The sequence below is a fragment of the Anticarsia gemmatalis genome, chromosome 11, assembly GCF_050436995.1.
Source record: "Anticarsia gemmatalis isolate Benzon Research Colony breed Stoneville strain chromosome 11, ilAntGemm2 primary, whole genome shotgun sequence".
Lineage (NCBI taxonomy): Eukaryota > Metazoa > Arthropoda > Insecta > Lepidoptera > Erebidae > Anticarsia > Anticarsia gemmatalis.
This window is the reverse complement of record NC_134755.1, coordinates 7581871-7609795: the sequence shown is the minus strand read 5'-3', so window position 1 is coordinate 7609795 and position 27925 is coordinate 7581871. Positions and strand designations below refer to the sequence as shown.

General features: G+C 33.8%; 2 protein-coding genes across 4 annotated transcripts; one reads left to right on the top strand and one right to left on the bottom strand.

Annotated features, from left to right (window-relative positions):
* Positions 1-102: 102 nt before the first annotated feature.
* On the bottom strand, positions 103-14664 carry LOC142976369 (RUN and FYVE domain-containing protein 2-like). Of its 3 annotated transcripts, none has more exons than XM_076119654.1 (14): positions 14388-14664; positions 11529-11707; positions 11082-11191; positions 10661-10868; positions 10250-10428; positions 9276-9412; positions 8321-8379; positions 7525-7644; positions 7130-7270; positions 5668-5765; positions 3707-3848; positions 2533-2607; positions 1980-2213; positions 103-1604 (listed from the first exon to the last, which is right to left on the bottom strand). In XM_076119654.1, exons 1-14 carry the CDS (start codon positions 14554-14556, stop codon positions 1479-1481), a joined length of 1977 nt encoding a protein of 658 aa, XP_075975769.1. In that variant the 5' UTR covers positions 14557-14664; the 3' UTR covers positions 103-1478. The 3 variants fall into 3 exon arrangements, with proteins under 3 accessions (XP_075975769.1, XP_075975768.1, XP_075975770.1); XM_076119653.1 differs by lacking the exon at positions 14388-14664 and adding an exon at positions 11793-12457; XM_076119655.1 differs by lacking the exons at positions 103-1604; positions 1980-2213; positions 2533-2607; positions 3707-3848; positions 14388-14664 and adding an exon at positions 11793-12460 and having other exon boundaries at positions 4790-6468.
* Positions 14665-15404: 740 nt separating this feature from the next.
* On the top strand, positions 15405-18105 carry LOC142976716 (uncharacterized). Its single transcript, XM_076120232.1, has 6 exons — positions 15405-15784; positions 15887-16202; positions 16468-16680; positions 17198-17357; positions 17611-17741; positions 17929-18105. The coding sequence occupies exons 1-6, from the start codon at positions 15537-15539 to the stop codon at positions 18049-18051; spliced, it is 1191 nt and encodes a 396-aa protein (XP_075976347.1). The 5' UTR covers positions 15405-15536; the 3' UTR covers positions 18052-18105.
* Positions 18106-27925: the final 9820 nt, after the last annotated feature.

Genomic DNA, 27925 nt, shown 5'->3' with positions numbered 1-27925 from the left:
TTAAAAATCAGTAGTTTTGGCTTGCACCGGCAATAAAAAGTACAACATTAAAATGATTAGGGATCTGTACTTATATTTTTATAAGAAATAAAAATCAAAATGCATGTTAAAATTCTCTTTATGTCCGGATTATGTATTTATAATTATACAAACAATATTATATTTACAATATTTAATTATAATAACAATAATATACACATCCATATTAACTCAAGCACCACACAAATAATGGTCTTCAATAATAATTAATTTTGGCGATAATTACATACGGATAGTTTTGTTCGGTATTAATTTTATTGGTATTTCTTATTATGTTCTATTATTTTTAATATAGTACACACTTATTAAGCATATTATTATTTTATTTTACATTGAATCTCTTGAAAACATTTGTAATTACTGAATCGTAAGATTTCATTTTAAATATTTTACTAAGAATGATTGTTTCTGGATTGCGGATCACAGAATAAATTTTCATTAACTAATAACTGGAAAAAGACGAATTAATGGAAAAAAAATAATTAATATTGTTTAATTTTCCAATCCTTTTTCATTTTCAAATCTCTTTTTACCAGAGATTAAATATTTTATTTCTTACTAAAATACATAATAAATTCGACTAATTTTCTAAATTCGTATTAAAATTTTAACAACAAATGCATGGCAATTTTATGATTAACTAAGTCAATTGATTAAAACATATTTCCAAATATAAAACGTATTTAATTTGAAAACAATACTTTGTATTTATAATTATTGATTTATATTAATATACGTGGAAATAAAAATTGAACTAAAACAAGGCCTTTTGTAGATAAAAAGTATATCATGATTTTAAAAAGTAAGCAATTTTTTTACACTCACGCAAACACAATAGGCCTATATCGCAATTCGCAAATCAAGTTCGCGCGCAAATTGACTATAATACAATAAGCATGGAGATTATATTTTAAAAACTCAACTTATATAATTAACATTTTTATAATTTGACTCCACACAAGCTCTTTTATACTTCGTTTTGTACGAACAATGTTTAATTTCTTTTTTGTCTTTACAATTGCAATAATCGTAGTTTTCATGTTGAACTTCAGTCTTAAAGACGCGCTGTGTTTTCAATAAACATTATTATTGTACGTACTTTGGATTTTAATTTTCGTTTCGGTACATTTTTGAACAATTATTTTATTAGAATTTATATACTCGAGACTATCAAGATACGTTCAAATTGATCGAATAATGTTCACATAGATTTGAGAAAGACATACATATATTGTAAATAATTTGAGATTAAGTTATACTCCTCATAGGCAAAAATACATTATATTATTTAGATTATTATTCATTTCGAGCACAATAAATAAAGCGTGACATTTACTTGCGTAAGCTTATGTAAGTAATATACAATATAATAAGAACAATATTTGATCAATTTGAATAAATTCTATATTACTAACTACATGCTAACATTTTATAATTAACTACGTGAGTCTTACTTCGGCGTAGCAAGCGTCACAAACTCGCACCGGTTTGGTGTTGCCAGCTAACGCGACCGTCTTGTCGCTGCACGCCGCGCAGAATATATGGCCACACCGACGGCAGTGATGCTGGAAAAAAAAATAAGGTAAGTTAATTATATACTGTGTTTGAAAAATATAATTAACCATTAAGTTATAAAAAATAATAATACACGACTAGGATTCCGATTTTGTGACTGTAACTGATGAGAATTAGAAATTAAAAATGACTTAAAAAATAGTTCTTACGAAATGCACCAGGGGCGCTGATCCAAATTGTGTCAATAGTGCAAAAGAACTAGTAAAACATAAATACACATTTATAATGTCTTATAAACGCTGATTTCAGTGGCGTAGTGTGTTACATAGAGCACTGATTTTGTTTGACAAATAAAATTTTGTTTTGTATTAGGGCTACAAATTTTAACATGCCTACTTTCCTTTATAAGGAAATGTGGTACTTACTTTCCGCCTAGCGATTGAGAATTCTTTGGCACAGGCAGTACACGCCGTCGCATCTTTATCATCCGTCCACGTCGCCGCCTCTTCGACGTTTTGTGCTTTTGCATCCTTTTCTAACAGCTCGGCTAACTGTAGTTTGTTCTCACTCAGTGTTGCGCCTACTTCTTCTAACGTCTTTTGAGCTTCGTTGTATTGGGTTTTTAAAATATGTTGCTCTTCTTGTAACGCGAGGTATTTCTGAAATTAATAGTTTATTGATACAATATTTTTTGCTATTAACTAATTCTGTTTTAATAGGAGTAATAGGAGTTGAGGCGTAGCGTGCCATTATGTCAAATTGCCAGGGTAAAAGAATCATAAGTTACTCAGTATTAAGTTAAAGAGAGAATCAGTTAAAAATGTTTGGTTGGTTTTATTTAATATCCAGGTAACCAGTTTAAAATCTATCTGACCTTAAGTCTAGAACAGCAAAAGACCTTTAGAACAACTACTTAGTACTTAGTTTATTTTTAACAATAATCAAGATTAAAATTAAGTATAATAAAAGGTAATTTACCTGGCCTATTGATTTGAGAGATTCCACTTCTTGAGTCAACATCGATATCTTATCGCGGTCCCGCATCATTGATTCCTATAACACACCGATTACCTCCGTTTAGTAAACACAATACAAGGAAGTGCTTTATCAGTTAATTCATAAGAACAATATGAGTGCACTTTAAGCAATTAAAGCGTGTAATTATTTATTGACGATTAAGCTATCGTCGGATGCGGAGCGTAGGCCACCGTAAGGATTTTTGTTTTGTAATAATTTCTTGCCATGTATTGGGTAAGCTGTTAAAAACCTCCTTGAGCTTGGCACAAGACAGACAGGTTTGGAAGGAAAGAGGGGAGGCCTTTGCCCAGCAGTGGGACACATAAAGGGCTAACAAAATAATAATAATAATAATAAATAATTTCTTTTGGCGCGCCGTTGAAAACAATACAAAGCAACAAATCCGTACGCTTCTAGTACGTAACCCAGAGGTTGCGTAGCTTAAAAATAAGATGTCTAAGTTATTATTTTTTCTTCGTTATTACGAGTAAAAGTACCTGACTGTACTGTAACTATACTGACTGGCCTACTAAAAAACGTTCGTGTGAACTTTGATACAGGAATTTTTAAACTGTAAATGATTGAAAATGAAAACATACTGTATAACTAAATCAGAGGTTGCACGACGCTTATAAGTAAGATATCGATAATATATTATTATAATAATCTTTGTAATTAATGGACTAGGTCAGATTTATATCAGCAACCACATAAAACATATGTTGTGTACATTACGAAATAAATAATTACTAAATGATCCGTGTGGGCAATCGAACCCACAACACCCTAGCCTATAAATAGTAAACATTTTCACTTTAACCATCATAGTGTTTGAACACACTACGCCGAAGGCAGGCGATCGAAGTTCGAAATGATTACTTCTACCAACATTACGTGCGTTATAGCGTACAGCTTACTTCGGTAATCGGGCTAAGTTCAGTGGCTACTTTTCTAGTAGTACGTATAGATTACACATCATATCAATTTCTGCGTAGGTTCGGGTCTTATAGTGTGTCATATCAGCCAAATACATCAGAACGTAAGATCAGCAGCGAAACTTCGTTTGCGTACTTTCGAAATAGTGTGTTTAGACACATATGGTGTCATAATATGTACGTATTGGTATAGTACTTACTTGTAAAGATATCCGCCATTCGCGTTCTATCCTCAGATCTCCTTCAGCAGCGACGGCCCTAGTTTCAGCAGTCGCTGCCTTCTGTCCCAGTGACCTGGCACTGTCTTCTAAACTCTTCCTAGCTAACTTATCTTCTTGCAACCTATTTGTGTACATATCATATTCATAAATGATGATGAACGTCAAATGAATGGAGGGGTAGCAGGTGGTTTTTTTTGTATCTTTCTATAGTCCAACAAATTAGAAGAAAGCTTTGTTTTCAAGGTTCACAGATAGCGAAGGTGTACAAAATTCAGAATTAAGAAGATCAGTGGCCGTAGACTTATGCAGCTGACAGCTGTCTAATACAGCTACCTTATTTAAAAAATGCATAAAATCCTTTAGGATTTAAATAAATTGTGCGCGCGAAGGCCCTCTACTTAGTTGTCGGACTATACTACTATGGGAATTAGGCGTGATTTTATGTACCTACAGTACCTACGTATTTGTACCTACTATGTTTTTTAAAATACAAATATTATTTTCAAACAGTATAGGTGAAAATACTTCTTAACATAGATTATTGGGTGTACTTAGCTGCAGGTTTTGATACCAAAAAGGGTAGTAGAAACTATTTATTTACATATTATCATCTTGTTTTGATACGAGCTTGTATGTGTATTTAAAGTTACTTACTTCTATAACTCTGTTCAAGTCTAAGTTACTAACTTTTGAATTAATGTATTATTCATTAAGACATAGGTAGTACATAATAAGGTACTACAATGTTCGTATAGCTATACCAGAAAACCTTCGATATAGGGAGTAAGAACTATTTAAAAGATAAAGTATGCAAAGAAAAAATAAATTCTTGTTCTTATAATTCCATAACTACATCTTGTTGATAACACTACAGTGGACATATATTTTTCAAGAATATGAAATAAATAATTTAGTATGTTAGTATGTAAGACAACAGAGGTATTGTTTAATCACACAAAGCATGCAAACATAGGAATGAGATTGATAATGGCAAACCTACACAATCAACATAAAATTAAAACAAGCAAGTTCATTGGTTGTCGATTTCAATAAAATACAGTATGCGACTGAATATGCTTTATTATAAATAAGGCTTTTACACATCTACCGCCTTGTAATTACAAAACTATGTAAAGAAAATATCTAAATTATTGTTTGTAACATTTGCTAGGTAATAACGAGCACAATATTTGTATACAATAATAAAATTTCAAGTTTCCAAGTTTCACATGTTGCTACCAAAATGAGATCAAATATTCTTTTAAAGTAATAATCAAACATCGTTCACAATGTAACTTTGATGACCACTGGAAAAGTATACAAAATACTTCATCTCTTCATAAGCACTAACAAATCCTCACGTTCTCAAATCTAATAATACAGGTACTCTCAACTATATTGTTACATAAATAGTATTAATAAACTACTTTGATTTAATAATATTAATAACAAATACTCAACACATAATAATCTTAACATAAACTAATGGTTAGTCCTGTAGATACTAAGAACCCTAAAACAACTTTAACAAAATCAAACAAACCTAACATAAGTTTAATATGAATGAACGAAACGTTACATTGAGACATCATTATAATCACAGCAAGTAAGCCAAAGCAACATTAGCATTACGATTAACAATAGGATCAATATCTGAACAATCTCTTATAATAAAATATCAAAATACTGTTATATTTTTGCATTCACTAAGTTCATTGTGAGGGTTTGCCAATATCGAGCGAATGGAAAGAGTTGCCGCTAGTTGGACACACGCAAGCTGTGCATTGCTCACACCTAGGTGCGTTCGAGTATTGATATGTCAAGCGCTTAGTTTACATTCAACAGCGTTATAATATATCCAGGCACTCTTTCGATCCTTGGATGATCACAGGCCGAGGCCTGCCTGATGCGCAGTCATAGTAAAAATTAGTAAAACCTACTTCTCATCAAGTTGATGTATCGTGCTGCCCATTGACTCAGTCTTTGCTTCCAATTTGGCTATTAGCTCTGTTTTATGTTTCAAGGAACTTTCACATTCCTAAAACAAGGCCAATACAGTTTAGCTGAATAAAATGTCAACTCATTTGAGCGGAAGTAAGATTATTACTGTTAGTATTAAGCTGTTAGTAGGTACATAACCGATGCGTTGTTAACGTTCCATACATATTGACGTTAGTACTTTATTCTGAGGCTAATACAGTGGTATGAATAGTATAAATAGGTACTTATTAAAATGACAAATTTATTTATTGAATAACCATCGTATCATCCTCAACAGAATCAATTGACTATTATAATATTAAAACTTGTTAGTAATACATTTTTATATTGATTAGTAAACAGGAAACACCACCAGGCAGATCTTTAATATTGAATTATTAATATTTACAAGAATGTTAGAACAGCGTAGTCTACTCTGCAACGGGACCTATTGTCTTATCGTTACTGCTAGTCTTACGGAACGGTGGTATTTCCTGGAGGTTTAGTTTTTTATGTGGAGGGCCTTCATCCTTAGACTTTGTACCCTTTAGTGCGGCGCTTTGTGCTTTGAGTTTCTCTAACTTTTCTCCTAGATTATTCTCGGTAGTGGTGGGAGATCTAAGAGCTTTGACTAAATCATTATCGGGTCCTAGGAAGTGGTTATATTTCTCAAGGTTGTGGAGTATTTTGCCAATTTGCTCGGCCTTCCCTTGAAGCCTCGACACCATTTCACCCTTCTGCGTCAGTTCCATCTCGCATTCCTTCCGTACGACAAACGCGGCATTGTGAATACAGCATGGTATTAGTATCGGACATATATATCAAATAATATATTAGGACGTGTTAGTGGAATATAAATAAAATAAAAAATACTGTACAGAAACATAACAAAGACACAAATTAAGTGTGCAAGACAAATTACACAAATATAGGTACAAGTTATAAGCAATAAATAATGGTATGCTAGTATTATGAATAGGTACAAAGATAATATGATAAATAAGCATAATGTTAATTAATCAAATCGGTGGGATAATAAGTATGCATGGGCGGGAATCAAGCGGTGTTAGTCGGTGTGCCCACGCGCATAGCACGACGACCTTCGCGGGGCATCGCCTTTGTTACATCTCCTTGACAACACTTAACAAAAAGATGCTCATCTTTTGTGTGAATAACGATGCATTTTAACTAAAACCCCAGTATTACGGACTCGTCGGCGAATTGAAAGTGAGAGTGAATTTTATAGTAAACTTGTATTGATCATCAACGGACCATGAAATACAAATTAAGAAAGAAACTTCAGCAACGATTGACGCAACAAGCGCGAGTGGTTGGTCAATCAGTGGTGAAAAAGTAAGGGTACAAAATCCTAATAGATTTTCAAACATCATGCTATTTCGTGAATTTCGAGTAAAGACTCACCTGTAGTTTTTTGTACATCTCTAGATTAATAAGTTTTATATCGTCGAGTTGCCTCCTCAGCGATATAATTGTATCTTGCTTATCGTGTATATCTTTCTCTAACAATTTCATAGCGACCTCCATTTCAGCTTTCAGTGAAATCTGCAGTAGAAATTCATATGTGCATTATGAGAGACAAGCAATTACCTTTCCTCGTGACCTCATCCAGAAGCAGATTATTGAACACAAAGAGTTATATAATGAACAATTCACGTAATAGACAGACAATTGTGAAATTGAATAAAAGTAATTGTGAACTGACATTCAACAATGCAGTCATTACTTACCGGCCTTGACTTTACGTGAATAAACATAAACATTTGTAATACAATAATGTGCATTCAAACAAATATTACCTGCAAGTCCAGTTCTTTCTGCAGTTCCAAATATTTCTTTCGTTCCTCCTCGAGGATCTTGCTCGCTTCACTATCATTTTTAGACTTATCAGACGTTATGCTTTTGACGCTACGTTTCTCCTGAAAAGTGATGGTTGCTATCTAAATCGTACTATTTTTAAAATCACACATGCGGTTATCTATTTATATCGAAGACGAGTTATTTATATTCTCGGCGCCATATATTGCAGTTGGAGAGATTGGTGAAATGTTTCTGTGACCACGTGTTTGAAAACAATACGTGTTACATTATCTTTTGAAATACAGAGACACTTATTCATCACCTGTATATCTTATATCATCAAAACAAACATGAGTGTTTCAAGAATCATGCGATTACACGTCATTATTTTCGGATTATTAGACAAAGTAAAACAGGGAAAATATGAAGACATGAATACGACATTTTGAAGCCTATAATGTGAAATTATTAAATCGTAAGAAATTAATATAAACTAAGGTGTTTTTAAAATTATTGAAATTAAACGGTCAGGTAAGTGTCTTCGTCATAGTAATATGATAGCAGAGAATGGTGTTCAAGTATACCTACTTAAAGGCAATAAGGAAAACATAACCAAGTGAATTAATAACTGAATAATGCAAATTTTATGTTCACCATAAAGAAATGATCATAATGTTGTAAGTAATTGCTTTGTTTACATACTGTCAACTTAACACGAGAAAAAAATATTCAGAATCAGAATTAAAGCACAAAATTTATATTAAAAAAATAAACAAAAAATATAACTGTTCTTACCTCTTCATCAGATTGCAGTTCCGTTACCTTCATCCTAGTATCTTTGGTAATGTCTTGACCTGTGCAAAAAAAAACAACACGAGTTTAGTCGACGCACAAATAAACACAGGCCGGCGATATATTTACACCGGTATAAATAACTCACAGGATTTGATCCAAAATGTATGTTTTTGTTGATTTTTTGCTGTTGAATTGCCCATTTATTGGACTTGGTGTGCATAACGGTTGCACGTTCGTGGTTAAATAATAACTGAGTTTATATGACGCGAGCGACAAGCTCGGCATACTAATGCCTACTAAGCGTTACAATAGCTAGTGACTCATCAGTGCAAGGTGTCTTATCTACTGTATTTTCTATTATTGTTATTCGTACTGTGATTTCGATAGTAAACACTGATGACCATGAGAGGTTTCCCTTTCCGGCCGTGGTCATTATAAAATCGTATTTGGGTTAATGTTTTATTAGTATAAGAGTTGGCCTACTTGTAGAAAATAGTGAGTATTATCGTACATTTTATATATAATCTTGGATTTATATTTTTATCTTTTAGACTAGACTCTTTATCTCAGATAGAGTAAGATACACAAGCTACACATGTACCTACATATTAGGTCATATGAAAGGTGATTGTATGACAGTGAATGACTTTTTTCTTTGAATAGAATTGAGAAATTTATGTTTAACTAGAGGCCTCCCGCGCCTTCGTCCGCGTGGAAACCCCTCCCGTGTACATCCCGATCCTCCGGGAACTCCGGGATAAACAGTAGCCTATGTGTTATTCTGGGTCTTCAGCTACCTATATACCATATCATAGTAATAGTATCAGTAGTATTTGCGTGAAAGAGAAACAAACATCCATACATACATACTCGCCAAACTTTCGCATTTATAATATTAGTAGGATATAACAACGGTAAAATGTAGACATTACGTGTTAAACAAATGAGTAATTACCCAAAGCGTGTTTCAGTTGATTATTTTCCTCAACTAATGTGATCATGGTGTTTTTGGCGATGGCGAGGTCTTCCTTCATCAGAGCATTGGTGGTTGTTAGGCTCTCAACTTTGGCTTGTAGGTTGGCTACAGTAGCGCTAAAATATAATAGTGCGTTAATAAAAGTTTCCTCAAGTTCCGCAATTCAATTTTTAAAAGGTTTATTATTTATTAAAGAAAAATCGTAATTATTTTTTTTTTCCTTAATGTACCTACATTAAGACACTATAAGAGGAGCTGGTGGCTTAGGTAACAACAGCCACGACTGTCTTTTTCATTAAAGGAAATAACAAAAAGCAATTAATTTTCATCAAACCAGATTTTGGAAGCATTTTCAATTTAAAGGTATGTAAACACTTGGTATCTGCTTTAGTTTTGGGATTTAAGTTTACTGAACGAAAAAATATGACATCTGATATTTTTAAGCGCTAATTTATTATTCCTTTATACTCCCACCCACAGGTATTTTCATTGTTCATTCATAATAGCAATTTGTTTTTAAATCATCACTTCGGTCGGTCATTGAACGGGAAAAAACTACCTTATTTGAGCGTGATTTTATACATAATAAAATGTAAAACACGATTTAATTGAAACTATACTATATAATAAATAATTTAAATTATAATTGTTATTTTATTATATAATTATGTACCTTGAACAAAGTAGTCTTAACTTTCATGCAAGGAATTAAACCCATTCAAGCCGCTTTAAAAATAAACTATAATTGTTTTAGCAGTTTTAGGCTACGATAAGTAATTATTTAACTAGGTATAATTGTTTATTTTAATTATACCGCTTTTTATCAAGCCGGTATATCTATTTCTCAAATGACATTATTATACGGAACAACGCTCAATAGAAAACAATTCACAGTCAGCTGCAGAACTGACTAATTAACGTGTGAATTTTCTAACAATGAATTGGAAACTTACTTGAGATGTCGGTTGAGTTCTTCAATGTAATTCTTTTGGTCGAGCATTGTGTTGATGTGACGTTGCTTAGGTTCAGCATCGCCGTTGTTTCCATTGCCGGCTAGATCGTTGGAAGAATTGCTGCCACGTAAGTAAAGCGAGAAATCTATCACGCCTTGCTGACTATCCAAGTCCTCCTCCTGTGTACAAGATTTAAAAATAATACAACAATTTCATATCTTTAAAGGCTTTGTGCATTCAGTCTTATTTAAAGATTTTTCGTGTTGTTTAGACTGTTTTCCGGGACCAAAATGTCGACATGTTTAACGAAAGCAGCCTTACTATAATAACATCAGAAATAGTCCTGCTTAAACAAAGTTCTGTTATTTTGAGCATAAACAGTCAAATGCCAAAGACCTTCAGTATATTTACCTTCACACACAAGTTACAATCAACGACGTTAAGGCCGACGAGTAGACCGGTGATGATAACAGCCTCCTCGTTTAACATCAGAGCGTGAGGTTCGAAGTACTCCTCAAGAGTGTCTTCGCGATGTTCTAAAAGTATACGTAGATAATCGGCAAGACGTTTCTGCATTAAGGCCAGTCTCAACCAGGCTCGAGCTCGTCCCATAGCGGTCCTACAAAGATGTCGAAAATTAAACTATCGTGTAACAATTCTAACGCAAAAAAAAGATCAAGTGACAGTTTTAGAGCCGAAAGATCCTAACAAATATTCAGTAATGACTTAAGTATGTTGTAAAAAAATGTGGTATGAAGATGTTGAAGATGAATTTAATCAACACTACTTATCAATAATATAACTCATCGGCTACGTGTAAGTATATTCTTACTTGACTGTTGGAAGATCTCTGACACTCGCTGTGATATCAGCTGCCTCTGGTGAATATTTCTCAACCATTTGCAGAATATCCCACAGCTCTTTCTTCGGGCCAAGTAATCCCTACGAATTTAAAAACATGTAGAATATTCAAATCAAAATAAAAGGGTTTACGGTTCTTTATAATTATCCTATTATGATTCTCTAATATTATGAGGTCAATTAGTTAACGAACCGATTTATTTGTTTCATAATATCATAATTTATTATGCTCATCTAGTAACTTGTGGTCATTTTCTAACATAATTACGGAATAGCTAATTTGCAAATTGGTTATATCAGTGAGTCATAAACAGCCGCTGCGTATTAAGGGAAAACCATTTATGAATTAGACATTTTCTAATACAAACAAATAATGAATGAACGCGTAAAAGTACAGATAAAATGTGTAGCGAATTACCTTTTTCGGCTTGAGTCCATGACGCATAACATGCTCGAGGACAATAAAGAAGTGATGTAATGGCAAGTGATCACTGTCAAGCATTCTTCCATAGCGCAGCGATTGTTCGATCAGCTCTTTCACAATTAACTTCGAGATGTTGACGAGATTACTGCGTTCGATCACTACGGGATCCCTGGCTACAAAATTAATAACAATCTAACAATGACTTTTGTTTACAAATGACACAAATAATTTAACTAATATTTATATCTATGAAGTTACCCATCAAAGTATTCATCGGGTCATCGGGCGATGTAATTACGCCTTGCCCAGATGGACGATGGAATGAATCTTGCATTTCCATATCATGCAATTCCTTTAGACAAAGCCACTCGCCGTCGACGGAGACGCGGAAATTACACAGGTAGATGGTGTCCTGTGCGCCGGCCATGTCGGCGTCTGGGTTGCCGTCACCCTGATGTTGTAAGGCAGATGGAATGCCTAATTCAGGCAAGGGATCAACCCCATGGACCGCGGCAAGAGAACGCATAATAAAGCAGCAAATAAACTATCAAGCGAAACAATCAACACTGTCACGTGAATTTTGATCACCCCCTTATATTCATTTCACACGATGCGCAATTTTGAAGGTCAAATTAGATGGTGTTTATCAGGTCACTGGTTTTGTCGCGATATACTGGGTGTATTAGCGTAATCGTAGGTAAAACTTCCAAAGAGCAACCTTTACGTGAGGAAACGAACGCGAAAGATTGTACGCGAAAATGGTTTTTCCAGCAGGTTCAGAATAAATATTGATTTCCCGGCAAATGCCACTTGCGACCTACGACAGCCGTAAAATCAATACTCGGTACGAGTAGCACCATCTATCCAACCGGTTGGGAAATTAAAAACGAGGGTAACATGCTATGGTTTTGGTAAAACCATGGAGTGTAGAAAGATGTAGTTGAATGCATGTATAATAAGTACGTACAATAATTAGTTAGCGGCTTCGTTAATTTAGGTATAAAATTAAATTCAGACTGAACTAATTAATAAACTACATCTAAATATATAGATATCCTGTAATAAATTCAACCTGCTAGATTGCCTTTATGGCACGGCAGGTAGTGTATTCAACTGCTGATCATGAGGTCCCAGATTCGATTCCCAGGTCAGGCAAAGTAGTATTGGACTTTTCTAATTTATTTCGGAATATTTCGCTTTTGAGTTTGGTAAGATGCCTGATTTAGCTATAGGCCTAGCACCTTTACAAGACTAACATTGCTTATGGCTAAACATACACCTTCTCCTACATGAATTGAAGTGAAGAATAGCAATTAATAACGAAGCTTTTGGTGACGTTGCTTGAATTAAATGCTTCTGACATTTTTAATTTTATTAATTATACACAACTGTACGAGTATCATGCACAATCTTCATGTACCTTACTTTTGAGACACAAGTAGTATAGAGTGTATAGAGTGAGTACAGATTGATGGCTTGTAGTCTTGATTATCTAATAAGGTGAAATAATGACTGTTATTTTAATTCATTTGATGTTCATTTACTTATCAGATATGTTGCCCAAAACTTGTCCACAAGCCACAAAATTGGGTTATTATATTCAGTTACATGTCTCTTTTACTGATATAGAATTATAGATCTTTTAGAAAAATCCTTAGTGTTAAACAGAAATGGTTTGTGGTCAGAATAGAATGTACGGGAGCAAAAGACATATGAAACAAAAATTATACATTTTACATTCAAAATTGACACAGGTGGTTAACAGACTGTCAAAATTGAATAAATTGATAATTACATGAAATGTTATTGACACAATAGATTCTAAAACCTGGTGTGATGACAGATTTATAATAAATATTTTTTTCAAGATTATATCGCAAAATTACTTTGGTGAATATTAATTTTATTTCACATTAACATTTATACTAGTTTTAATGTTTTGTTACTACAATTCCCTAGAATAGTAAGTAGCCTTGGCTAACTACAAATAATGTCACCATATGAAAACATTTTTCTTTTTTTTTTAAAGACAACTCCCGCACTAAGAATTGCTCTTGTGTTGCGGGGACTTTTACAAACATACAAACAACGGACACAAAGCACAACCAGACCCGAAGCAATTATTGTGGATCGCACAAATAATTGACTGTGTGGGAATCGAACCCACGACCTCCCGTTGCAGTGGTATCGGCGTGGCGACCTAAACCACTGCGCCACGGAGGCAGTCAAAATTTTATAGCAGTAACTTAGTATTTCTGAGACTAAATAGTCAATCATTACTGATAAGCACCCAAAAAATTATATGAACAATGCAATACACTGTACAGATTAGCAACAGTTATCAGGCAATACATAAACAAGGAAATGTATCACAAAAATAAAACAACACTCTTTTGACCGCCGCTAATTACACGATTTTTTTGTGCGTTTACTTTTCTTATTTCAGATGTTATTATTTTCAGAATAAAAAGTAAGTATAACTCATAAATAATATAAATAAACCACAGTAACTATACATGACGGAATTTGTCTGCTTAATGATAAAAACAATACCAAAGATAAAACTTTAAAGAATAGTATTGGCGAATTAGAACAATACTGTTTAACATAAGTAAACAGTATCACATTATTCACCAAATATGCAATTATATACACCAGAGCGTAAAAACAACTGATATCAATGTAGCGGTCACGCGATATCTTTACCAAAATACAAACACGTAATCTTGTCAAATACACGTAATTTTGATTGCACAGTTTACGTTTACATTGTTATAACAATGGGTCAACTTTTTTAACAGGTTAATATTACGCAGAAAAAGGGATGAGGTGAATGATTATTATAGTACTTACTCGTTGAGCTGTAGTAGTAAGATTTGTAAGGTCTGGATAACAATAGTTCCGGCCATTTGTCTTCTCTTGATGATGAAACGGATGGAGATCTTTCAAATAAATGTGATTTCACTGATGATGTTGAGGTTGCTGGCGACACTTGAACATCTCTCTCCCTCGAGGAAGCCATAATTATATCAACAATATAACACTTCCCTAAACATTTCGAGCAAAATATAACAAAAAGTAAACGCGTCAATCTTATGTCAATTATGTCATTGACTAATCGACAAATAAATTGTCAAAAATATGTAATCAATCGCATTTACAGAGGATGTAATAAACTTTGAATGTAAGTGATAACCATTTTAAAATTAATTCTAATAATAATATCAATGTTAAAACTAACATTCAATAACGAATGGTAACAAGTCCAAACTCTGCTTATCGCATGATTGCATGCTGGCTCCATCTTTGTTTTATATTTCGTCAGCCAAGAATCGTACGAACTTTTCAATTCTCTCGTAAGATGGCGTTGATAGATCAAAAATGAAGAAGTTTTATTCCAAGTAACAGAATTTTGGAACTAAGTTTAAGAAAACAAATCTTCGAATTACATTATATGTTTCCAAAACTTTGAAAAGAAAACCGTTTGAACTTCAACCAGTTTTTTGTTACAGCCTTTGCATTTCATAGATAACAGATAGATTCTATCTGTTAACTGCTCGGCAGGAATCTACGAGTTGATAAGCAAGAGTTTCATACGTCGTAACTTTAAAATATATGATATTTAATTCCATGTTTTAAGACAGAAGTTACTGGTCGGTAAACGATTTGTAGGTTAAGCAATCCTTGGCGCGGTCATTCCAAAGATTGGTGACCGCTTTATAATATTTGAACAGACTGAGCGTTTGTGCTGCACAGAGCACCTTAAAATAAATCCTAAGTTTTGTAATCTACCCTACCTACTAACCTTTTCCTATACATACCTATTTGGTTTTGTGTAGTGTCATCTTGACGAGAATTTGACATCACCTTTCACAGACTTACAGCAGCTTTTCTACGATTTGTGAAATTATTGTATTTGTATTGTATAGTTAGATTAGATTAGATTAATAATATTACAGATTATTATCGAATGCTAGATTATTTGAGCTACCTTTTAAAGAAATGAACTTTTTGTATGATCAAACTTTGGAACCCTTGAGGATATTAATGGTAAATCCTCTGGTACCGGCTTCTCAATTAACCATTATCAAAATGTTATCGGGAGCAGTGTTTGGAATGAAACAACTAATTCACATGACACTTTTAGTATATTCCAATGAGATTCCTTCTGCACAAGAATTTATACAAGAAGTGATAGGTTGTAACCTTGCATGTCTACATACTATTGTCGCTACATCAGATTTACCGAGGTAACTACACTATGCCGTCATATGTTAAAGTACTCATGCCTACATATACCTAGTATCCAAGCGCAACAAAATATATTATTCAAGTTATTAATTTTATTTCAGTATTTCAGACGCCGATATATTTTGTTTCATGAGTAATTTTGCTAATCCAAATGTCCTGGACTTCGATAATTTAGATACCGATGATCACTTTGATAGCTTCTATTTGATTATAAAAATAGCCTACAGCCTAGGAAAGTCAGCGGCTATAGAAGAATTGGATGCTAAGCGGAAAGATAAGAAGCCGATAATCATCACAGACGGTTTAATTGTTCTTGATATACTGAACACAATAGGATGTGACATTAAACCATCTGGTTATTACTGTCCGTCACCTATACCGGCTTTAGCAAAGACTCTGTTAAGTGAACACCTTAAGGTAACTATCTATTTACCAGTTCTACCAGGTTCTTTTGTTTCCTCCTGCAGCCTTAAACCTCAAACGAAGGTTGAACGTTTGTGCTGGATTCTCGATTTTAGAGCAGTAGATAGGAATGAAACCGTTCATATGAACGTATTAATAATCTTTTTAAAATAAGTATAACATGTATCCCAACTTTCTTTCACTGCAATAGTATCTATTACACTTTTCGCCTAAAGTCGGCGTCGTTGCTAAATGCAAGGTTTTGTAATTTATGTTTCAGGTCCAATGTAACGACATAAATCATGTTTATGTTTGGGGAGCCAACGATTTGGATTTCCACGTTGAAATTGAAAAACCTTTAGTTAAATATGATGAGATACTTACTCAAACACATTGTGACTGGGAAATGGTTAGTGTGAAGCTTTTGGACCCCTTGAAGATGGACAATACGCAGTTCAATGCTTCTTGGATGAGAAGAGAATTTATTGAAAAGGTACTTAACATGTATATTATCTGAAATCGTGAATTCCTACCTATTATGTTTGCATTTAACTGAATTCTTTTAACCCGTGCTTAGCTAGCATGCAAGGTTTAAGAGGAACCCCTGCATCTTACACAAGATCTACGTATTTTGTGAAGACTTCGTTCCCTCCTCTTCAGCAGAATTAAGATATTACAAAATTTTCACTTCATAAATGTAGCTGTTTCTGTTTCGGAAGGCACGTTAAATTGTGGGTCCCGGCTGTCAATTTCAAAGATCTCTGACAGTCGTTAACAGTAGTCAGAAGCTTGGAAGTCTGACAACCAGTCTTACCGTACGGCGTTATAACCCAGATTGGCAGTCGCTTCATGTAAAACACTGATATTCAGCTGCATCCGGTGAGACTGGAAGCCGACTCTTACATAGTTTGGAAGATCATGAAGGGACCGGGCACGTGTAAATTGGTACCAGGAGCAATCTTTCTATGCATATTTTTCTAATTGCTGTTAATAATGGTATTATCTTTAAGCTAACACAAGTATCGACGAAAAATCCTTATGGATGTATTTATAAAGCTTGGGAGATGTGTAGAAATATGATTAATGTGTGGAAACCACGAGCAGCTCCTGATAAAACACATTGTATTAGCATGGGTGTGATCAGTGATGGATCTTTAAGAACTATAAAAGGTAAATTACTTTTTAATATTTGCTCCTAGACCTAGCACATAAATATAACTATCAAATTAATAAATATCTTCAAATATGTCTATTGGTTAGCGTATGACAATCTGAACTTGAACGTACCTACTGCGAAAAGTCTGCCGTAGCTCGAAGTGTATTTAAAAACGTATAGTAGTTTCTACAAATTAATTTAGCACAAAATAAAATAAATCAATGAGCTTTGAATAAAGATTAATTTAAAATACTCTTACTTTTTTAGGGCTACCCTACTTTTTCCCCATGGTGTCACAAGGGGACAAGTGGGAAATAAACGAAAGGTATGAAGAATTACCTCACGTGAGACAAGAAATTAAGAGATTTAATCAAATTGTAAAAAGCAATCATAAAAAGGTTTGACATTAAACTACTCCTTTTGGAAAACACTTTTCATTATCAATTCCCTATAAAAGAGAAGCCTTCGACTTTGTGCGTTATTAAGCACGAGGTCTTTTAAGTTTGTCTCTTTTTTCTTATCAGAATATAAGAACTTAAACGTATACCTAGTTGTTAAAATAATTGTTATTTTATATAATTTCAGCTTGTTAAATATTGCAAAAAGTTTCTGGAGGAGAACGTTATTAATCAAGCCTTTGTGCCCGCAGACGACGAAACTGACTCTATTTATTCTAGCACAGAGCAAAGCAGCCAGGGTATTGTTTAAAGTTTATATGTTTCATTTATATTGTTACATTTGAATTCATTGTTAATAAATTGATTTTAGAATAACCTTAAGTATACACTTTTTGTTTAGTTTTGAGTGTTACAGACATTTTCATTTGATTATAGCTTTAAAAGCTTGTGAATTTTTAGTTATAACGTACATTAGCATAAATCTATAAGCTTATTTAACTACATATTTAGCGCGCGAAGCTGCTGATCATACAAACTTAATTAGCCTGTTCTTAGAGCATTTGAAATTGTCACTTATTCACACCAACGGCACAACGAGCTAAGGGGAAAAACAAATAAAAGCGCATTTACTGAGCGATTAATATTCGACGGACTACGGTCTCGGCTCCCTGACCGCATCGTTTGTTTAACCTCTTCTGTCAATTTGATTTCCGACCTCGGGGGTATGTAATTTCCATTACGGGGGCCAGACGCTTTGTTTATCTACGGGCAGTCCAATAAGCCTGGCGAGAATCTCTGTTTCATCTAAGGAAATCTTTATGTATATGTGGCTCCATTTTACGAGAACTTGGTAATGATGAATGTATTTTTAAGAATATTATAAACTTAAACGAAATCCTTTTGAGAGTTAAGAGTTTCTTAAGAACTCACAATCGAGATTTTATTATGGTATTACTTGTTCGAAGTTTTTATTATGCTTGCTTGAGGAAGTTTCGCTGTCATCTTATTCTAGTTAAATTACTAAGTTGATGTCGCAGGAATATTATTATGTGGAAAAATATTTTATAAGAAAAAAATAATATAACTAGTGTAGAATAGGAAATAATGAGTTGTTTTTTTGTCTGCAAATTTTTGTAACTTATTCTTGCAGTTCAATAAATTAATTAATATATGATTTAAAAAAACAATGTTAGGTGTGTAGGTATTCAGGTGAATAAGTATCTAAATGTTTTATTTCATGACAAAACTTTCTGAATAATTAGAATAGGCATCAGTTAAGAGTCTATCCGCAATGATCCTATTACTGAAATTCTTATTTTTATTTGTATAATTATATGTGGTACAAGTAGTAGCCGCGAGCTAGGAGCTATTCAAAGAGGGTGGCTATTTCCCAGCGCGTCGGGAATTCGAATCAAACTCGTCTCATTAGCCAGTAAAGGAAAACTTGGATTAGTTGACCAACTTCCAGCAGTAGATTGCGCGGGTGCGTTCGGCATGCGGACAGCCTGTGTGCTGCAAGTTTCCCCCTTAAAATTATAATTAAGTAAGAGTTCTTCTTACGATTACACTATTACTATCTCTGATTTACACGAAGGTTTTTACCTTATTTATGTTTGGAAATGTGTTGCAAATAGTGGTTAGAGTAGTAGAAATAACGTCCGTGAAAACCATGAAAAGGATATTTACGGCAGCATTTATCTAGCGGGGTTGGCCACCACCTTCAAGAGATATACGATTTCCGCAGGCAATGATTCGAAAACAACAATTTAGATTAAAATATTTATCCGCTTCTGTGTATCGAAATGTATTCTTATCGCCATGACTTTTATTGCTAAATCTTATTGAAGAAAGACTTAAAGGTTTTAGAGTCTTTAGAGAATTTCACAATAATGATTACAAAAAGTTCAGGAGGTATACCTATGATTAACATTTAAATAAAATTAAACCCTTACTTTATTACCAAGAAGATAAATGATCTTGGGTAAAACAAACCAGTATTTTGTATAAAAAATGTAAAGAAACTCCGAAGTCACAAACGTAATCTAATAAGAACTTTGTGACAGCGCTCCTACTTAGGCTACTTAAGTCGATTGCGTAACCTATCTCCAAAATCAAAAGTAAGCAAAATAAATATCCGAAAGTTTGTTGGTTGTTTTGTTTACCCTTTCGAGTCGTAGAAGGACTTAGTGTCACATTAACACGGGCGAGGCGAGGCCGCGCGATTTTTCTACCGTGGCAGTGGTGTCGCGTCGCTCCCGGAGACATTCGTTATCTGTTCCAGCTTGCTTCTTGGATTTATTGACTTTTTTCCCTGCCTTAATTTCTAGAGATTCGGTCGAATGGCCCACGCCGGCACCGGAACATTAACGTTACCCTAGGGAAATATCTTTTGTGTTGTGTAGTATTTTTAAAACGTCTTTAATGTTTCTAAGCTTTGTCTTTGTGGTTCTCTCTAATCTAATTAGACGGTACAAGCGATTAACTTTGTTTTATAAATAAAAACCTAAACCGTTCATGACGAGAATACCGTGAAATTAATTAATAAACAAATCCTCTCCATTTTGGCAACTACAAATGATTAGAATACACACACATATAAAATTACTTGTGTAAAATGAAATGTTATCTTTATATAAAAGTATAAGATATCATATAACATAATATATGTATGTTATTAGCCAGCTAAATCGGTGTTATTTTATTATAAATTTCATCCATTGCCCATTCATCATGCTGATAATAAGCAGAATAATACATTGGAAAAACTTGTTAATCGTCTGTTTCTGCCATATCTGTGCCAAAATCTTTAACATTGTCTAATAAATATTCTATAATTTTGACTTTAAATTCGCAAAGTCAAGTCTATTGTAAATTCGTTTGTTACGGGAAGTACATACATTGGATGGACATATGACTAATAAGTGAGTCAGTAAAATTCCATTTGTCATTTAGTTAGAATTATATTCTGTGTGCCTGTTTCCGTAAAATAAGTTTTGGAAAGTCAATTAAATAATTAAGTGCTATTTACAGAATCACAAAATATGTCAACTGCATTAGACTGCTTCTAAGCAAGTGCCACTTTATATAAGTCATTCGTCGTTTGTGATAAGTTGGAATGTAGCATCAAAACTATGGCAAAAGAATTATTCATGAAGGTTTAATGGTGTAATAACGTTCTAATCCTATAACATAAAGTGGGTTCCTGGGCCTGGGCGGCGGGTCGAAAAATTTGTTTAAAAATTCAATACCGTCTATAAGAAACTCGTTGTGAGAACGCAACGGCCTGCGAACATTCCCATTTTCCTTTAATAACATGGGAGAAATTGCTCGATTAGTGCGAAAGGGAATACCTACCGGTGCTTTCGATTGCGATACGTAGACCGGGACGGAACTTTAGATAAATCGATAATTTAATACGGGAAGTGAATCATAAACTCTGTAAGGAAAGATCAATGTGTAAGATTATTGCAGTCTCATTTTAACGTGCCATAAAACTTGGTAAATGGAAAGGCTCAGAAATTCGATGAATTAAAAATTCTGGAAAAAACGTAGCATCCTTGGGAGTTTGAGCGGTGCGAGTATTGGAGATCTCTTTAATAATTTAAGTCCATCAGTGTGACACAACCTTTTAATGTTTTATATCTACAAAGGAATATAACTTAAGTATTTACGTATAAATTAATTATTTTTACATTACCGATTGATTTATAGGTTGGTGGTGTAGCTAAATACCTTGTCACAAAACATTTCATCAGGATAAAAATAAAATAAAACATCAAAGCAGAAGCTTTTTCTAAAACTTTAAGATCATATTAATTTTAGAATAGCGCGCCATAGAAATAAATAAGTTCACGAAATTTTATTAGTTCGTTAAAAAGAAGATAAATTGCAAGCTCTCACCGCTACACTAATTACAGGTTGTAATGATTAATTTGTTGAGTTGCTTATTACTTTTTAATGGAAAGGCGGTTGAACAGACATTTCTATTTTTGCAAGAGGTGCAAAAATATTCACATATTGTGCACAGTGATCGTTCTTTTGAAATTTCTGGGACGTCTGTCTACTTTGCCGAAGAGACGGAGGATGCTTTTTAAAAATTCTTTGAATTCGAAGACGCCGCATACTAAAGCGAAATCCTATCTTAAGAAAAAAGTGGGGGAGTTTGCCGGATTAAAAGCATTCAATTTAAATATCCCAGACCTTTGTCCAGTGAGTTTCCGTAGGCAACCGGCCGTGAAATTTCATTTAATCGCCGGAGAGAAGTGCGTCTCGGCTAATGCAGATTGCGAGGCTCGCCCTCGGGGCCCGGTTAATTTATAGCCCAACAAATTTTTATTCTTTCTTGAACTGCTCAATCGTCCATTTTTTTCTTAAGTTAATCAACTGGACTCCTAAGATTAGTCGTTTTTACCAAAGCTGCTAAAGGGTAAAGTAGAATAATATACCTTTTTTAAACCGTTGAGTGTCATTGTTATTTAAATTATTATAATCTTTAAATCTGCTTAAGTAACTACAGGGATTTATTCGTTTGTCGACGTATATCTTACTGCGTTTAGTTTGTGAAATATCGACAAGCAAGTTATTGAATACACTTTTAATATATCTGTGTATGAACAAGAAATGTGCGATATGTTTTCTTAGTATCTAACAATAAAAAAACACGAGTTTGCGGGTTTTCCCCGCGGACTTAGTGACCTTTTCTTGTTGACATCTTTATCGAACGATTTTCAAGATGTGAAGGCGTGGAAAAGTTAAATAAATCCAAAGAGAACATTAGATAAGGGAATGGCTTTTGTAATGTCTTCGGGACGCCGTAAATGCAACCGATGTGCCATAGATATCTGTCGGGAACATATGTTTGAACTCAAACTTTGTTTCGTTGTAAATGTAGAGTTGTTTAAATTTTAGCTATAAACTTGCTGTGTGTAATATTATATTATCGGTGTTACTTTATAACTGTGTTAACTTTAATGGCTGTCAAGTAACCGAAACGTCTTTGAAATGCTTATTTTGTATGTAATTATTTGTCTAGTTAAACCAACTATAAAATCGTAAAACATTAACTAAGCTACACAGTAAAGAGTTTACTTAAAGATTAATTAGAATTCTCACGTACCTCAGTTAAGAAATCTTCTTACATATATTTAATTAAGTAGTAATTAATAATTTGCTTTCGATAAAACAAAATCTTTAATTCCCCATAATTTGGTGCTACAAGAAAATTGGAAAATGTTAAACGTTTTAATTATAATGTACTTCGTACCTATACGTTACATATTTTGAGTATCACCACTTTTCCAAGATCGGTGTTCTCATTATCGTAACCCTTTGAACACGCAAATGTATAAAGTTTCTAAATATCCCTCCGAACAAAAGTAGCACCGTTATATTGTGCAGCCGAGCGTTGTTTACGAATAACGTTTAGTTCTATTCTTGCTGGTTTAGGTATTACAGCGTAATTTAATGTAATCATTGAAAAATATTAGTGTTTTTCATTTCATACTTATTTTAGCTAAATTGTAAAATATGTTTTAAAAGCAGATATAAACAATCTCAACGAATTTCAAAGTAATATATTTCACTGTGGAACTCTATAAAATGGTTGTAGCCACGTACACCTAGACGTCTGGTTGCTACGTGGTCTTTGTACCCGTACAACTCATACTGCAAGCGCGTGGTTGCGGCGGCAATCGTTCTCTACTGGGACTTATACAGATAATAACTTTTATTTACTTCATAAAGTAATGGCCTGAAAATATCAGAACGGAACTATTTTAAATCATAAACAAAACGTTTATTCAATTAAGCTTTCACCTCAGTGCATAAATTTTTACCAATTTCCTTCGTGGGATTATTATATCGAAATATTTAAACTGGTGTGTGCACCGCGCGTGACGTCATCGGATGACTGCAATGGACTCTAGAGTACAATGATGGAGCTATAAAACAACAGTGCCGGACATGCATCGCAGATAAATCAGACCATTTGTATCTACACGCGTGACAAGAGGCGAGCCTCGGCGATTCGATGTTTTCATTGTGTTCATGTGAGCTAGTATTTTATTGTGGACGTGCACTTTGTGTGTGTGTAATATGTGAGGTACGTACGCAGTTTTGAATTGCAATTTTTGATAGCGGTGTCTATTGTTTTGCCAATTGTTTAATCCGCGGCGATAAACTAGATTTTATACGTTTCAGTCGATCGATTAATCCATTGCAATATTTATTAAACAATATTCTATTTGACCTAGATGTTCTGAGATCTGAAAAGGACATGGGTTTATCTAAAGATATTTTTTCCATTCGCCGGAAGAAAGCTTTACCTTAAGATATAAAAGATCAAAACATAAAAATATTATATGAGAAATGAGGATAAAGAATAATGCGAATTCTGAGAAAAAATGAAATTTATGGACATTGAAGCTTATGTATTTAAGAAGATATAAATAGTAGACACGGTAGCAGCATGGTGTAGATTCAAGTAAAGTTATGAGGATATCCATACCAGTTTTGTAGATATTTGATTATGAAATCCAAAAATTTTGGTTTCGTTTGTGACAAATAAATGAAAAGTCAATATTGTACATAAACTGAAAACCAAATTGCAAATTGCCAGAGTAGATACAATTCATAAATATTTAGAATAAGCAATTTGTAGTATTCATATTTGTAAAATATACCTATGTTATGCTACTTAAGCGAACGTACTTCAAAAAATCTTATATTGCTTTCGTTAAGTTATTTAAAGTTATTTAAAGTTAGTTCAGCCATTTAGTGAATACGCGGTAAAATATCTACGTCTCTATGTACGGCTGAAATTACCTTCCTTTTGGCTTCTATATAGACTAGAGATAAAATTTAATATACGAATAAAGTCCTTCAGAAAGACGGACAGTTCTCTTATTGGATAGGATAATGTTAGAAAGGACAATAGAATATATAGATTAAAACCACCTGCGGGGTGCCTCGACGTTAAATGTACCTACTCTCAATATTAAGGCCTCTACAACAATCCATTTACTTGCCACTTTAAGTTGTCATATTAAACGTTATGTACACAAATACCTACACCCCATACGAAGTGTTACCACAATGATGCTTTTCTTAATTAATGCATTAATTGTACAGTTAATTACACTTTGGTTTTTTCATATGTGGTAAAACAAAAGATTTTTATCAGCTTTTATTTTGGATAAATGACTACCATCATATGGAATTATATCAGATTGTGTTGCTCAACTGTATATTAAGAACTATTTATCACATTACGTTTAAATCTTAACTGTTAATTGTACTATCCATTAGTAAAACGTTCTTCATATTAATTTGAAATCAAAATGGCGATTGATTTAACAACGATGTGTGTGGAAGTCGTGTTGTAGAACCGACTGTTATTTATGCTCTATGTTCGTCAACGTCAGAGAATTGACGCGGCTCAAACAGCCCGTGTTATTATTCACTGATGATACGATTCGCCCCGTTTATCAATAGATACCTGGCTTTGTGTCGGAGTAGTATTGCAATTAGTTCAGTCATATAATGCGCACGTGCATGACAGATGAATCGTATGACTGGTCTAGTTATTTGAATGTTCCGAATCTCCAAACCATTGTTCTACTAGTCGATAAATGACCCATTAAGTTACGTGGTTTGTTAACGACCTCTGATCGTTTTGGAGTTTTAGGCGTAGTATTCCTATAGCAATTATTATTATTCATATCATCTCTAAAGATCTAAAGTAACTTTCTATGAAGTCGAATTGAGATGAACGTAATATAAATAAATATAGTTACAATCTATACTAATATAATAAAGCTGAAGAGTTTGTTTGTTTGTTTGATTGTTTGTTTGTTTGTTTGTTTGTTTGTTTGTTTGTTTGAACGCGCTAATCTCAGGAACTACTGGTCCGATTTGAAAAGTTATTTCAGTGTTAGATAGCCCATTTATCGAGGAAGGCTATAGGCTATATAACATCACGCTACGGTCATTAGAAGCGGAGTAGCAACGAAAAATGTTACAAAAACGGGGAAAATTTTGACCCATTCTCTTAGGTGACGCAAGCGAAGTTGCGCGGGTCAGCTAGTAAAATATATTCTTACTATGTTTAATATGTTATAAACTTTTTAACGTTCTGAGTAATAAAAAGCTCATTCGATATAGCAAAGTCAGCACAGATTTATTCGTTAAATGAAAACTACATTTTTATTCGTACAAAAATAAAAGTTTTGAGTAGCAAGATACGACGTAAACGCAGAGGGTAGATTTCCACATCAGATACGGCGTGTGTAGTCGTAGATATCTCGTATGCATTTCATTCGGTGCTAGTTTCAGATTATGTTTTCTGGCTTGCCGCTAACAACCTGTTTCAGAATATTTCGTGTCGAGTTCAGAACAAGCTTCATAGAAACTTTTCATGCGTCGTTTGCTTTAGTTAATACATAGCAGTACTGACTACAGTTCTGTTACATTTAAATATAGTAGTGCATTACATGAACTCAAAATATTAATAACTGAATTTGAGATTCGTATTCTATTATAACTTCTATACTAATTAAGTCAATGCTATTATTGAGCATTGATAGTAAATATCCAAAATGGTGTCGCTCATACCTGGATAAATGCCTGACATAGAAGTAGCCAGCGAAATATGAGCTCCGGATGTCAATGAAGGCTGCCTTTCCGGGCTAGGTTTATTGAAATGGTTTCAAAGTGGAGGGCTATGGGAGAGGTCTAGTTAAATTGGTGGCTTTGCGATGGACCGGTAGCAATTCGTCTCGTCAGTCTAGGTACAGCTTATCGAGCAGTCCGCACTCGGGGCCTAGCACATGCTAACTGAAACTGATTTACGACATCGATGACAGTTTATTCAACAACGGTGCATATTGTTTATTAATAGCTACATAACATGGACGGCCAGACGTTGCTATGGGCGTTTGTTACAGGCGAGCTCTGCACACTACGTATACATCGCTTGTTCTAAATTTAGTTTTATCTTTATATCCCCACATCTTCAATTATCTGGGGGCACGGAAGTGCCCCCGCAAGTCGAGCAAAAAAAAAGCGGCACGGCCGTAACATCCTTTTCTCGAAGCAATTCGGGCTATTTTTGACACCCCTATAATTTCGTAGTGGATAAAACAAGAAGCCTGGATTTTCAGCAACTAATAAGTCATTGTATAAACACGGTATATTTAAAATTTCAGTCAATTTGAACCAGTAGTTTAAGAATGACAACTTGTTAAAATTTTGAATTTTGTCACTCACTGATTCACTGACTCACTGACTCACCGATCATCAAAAGTCTAAGGTACTTCTAGCAGACTTAGAAGCTTAAAATTTAGAATACAAATAGGATTTAGTGTCTTAATCGTGGGAAAAATTCAATATTTTCTAATTTCGGTCAAGTTTTCTAAATACACTAACTGCAACAATTACTTTGTAATCCCATATAAATGTATAAGATTACAAGGTTACATTTGCAGTTAATGAATTAAATTATTATTTCTGTAGAAAATAAAATAAATAGGTGTAAATATGTATCTACTATATGAGACATAACGGGAGGGGGTATAGGGTGGGTAAGGGTGTTTAGCCCATGAAACTGAACAACATTCCCATAGGAAAATATGTTGAATTATGAAAAAAATACAGCTTTCCATACAAATTGGACTTATGTTTGCTCTATTCACTCTACAAAAAGAAGTGAGATGCCATCAAAAACATTCTGTAAAAACCTCAAGTCTCGCTGTAAAAAGTTGTGAGATCTATATAATACCATCGATTAATCTATTTAGTCTCTACTTAAAGGACCTTCTGTCTTAAGTTATTACGTATGTTATTATCATGCCAATTTAAAAAAAATACCTTTAAAACAAATAGATCGACTTGGTCATCGCAAGAAAACACAAATTCGCCATTAACATTTCAGGAGCATTAACTTCTCGTCGTGCTGCGTAGTGTGATACATACTAATAATCAAATCATGCGATGGCCAGGTCGGTCTATTTGTTTTAAAGGTATTTTTTTTAAATTGGCATGATAATAACATACGTAATAACTTAAGACAGAAGGTCCTTTAAGTAGAGACTAAATAGATTAATCGACTTGGTATTATATAGATCTCACAACTTTTTACAGCGAGACTTGAGGTTTTTACAGAATGTTTTTGATGGCATCTTTTATAC

Excerpts from the sequence above, each read along its gene's own strand:
- LOC142976716 (XM_076120232.1), top strand. The coding sequence starts at position 15,537 with ATGAACTTTTTGTATGATCAAACTTTGGAACCCTTGAGGATATTAATG. Across the intron at positions 16,681-17,197 it reads GAAGAGAATTTATTGAAAAG|CTAACACAAGTATCGACGAA; the intron begins GTACTTAACATG and ends ATTATCTTTAAG. Across the intron at positions 17,358-17,610 it reads ATCTTTAAGAACTATAAAAG|GGCTACCCTACTTTTTCCCC; the intron begins GTAAATTACTTT and ends TTACTTTTTTAG.
- LOC142976369 (XM_076119653.1), bottom strand. The coding sequence starts at position 12,060 with ATGCGTTCTCTTGCCGCGGTCCATGGGGTTGATCCCTTGCCTGAATTA. Across the intron at positions 8,380-9,275 it reads TCAACTGAAACACGCTTTGG|GTCAAGACATTACCAAAGAT; the intron begins GTAATTACTCAT and ends TTTTTTGCACAG. Across the intron at positions 7,645-8,320 it reads AACTGCAATCTGATGAAGAG|GAGAAACGTAGCGTCAAAAG; the intron begins GTAAGAACAGTT and ends ATCACTTTTCAG.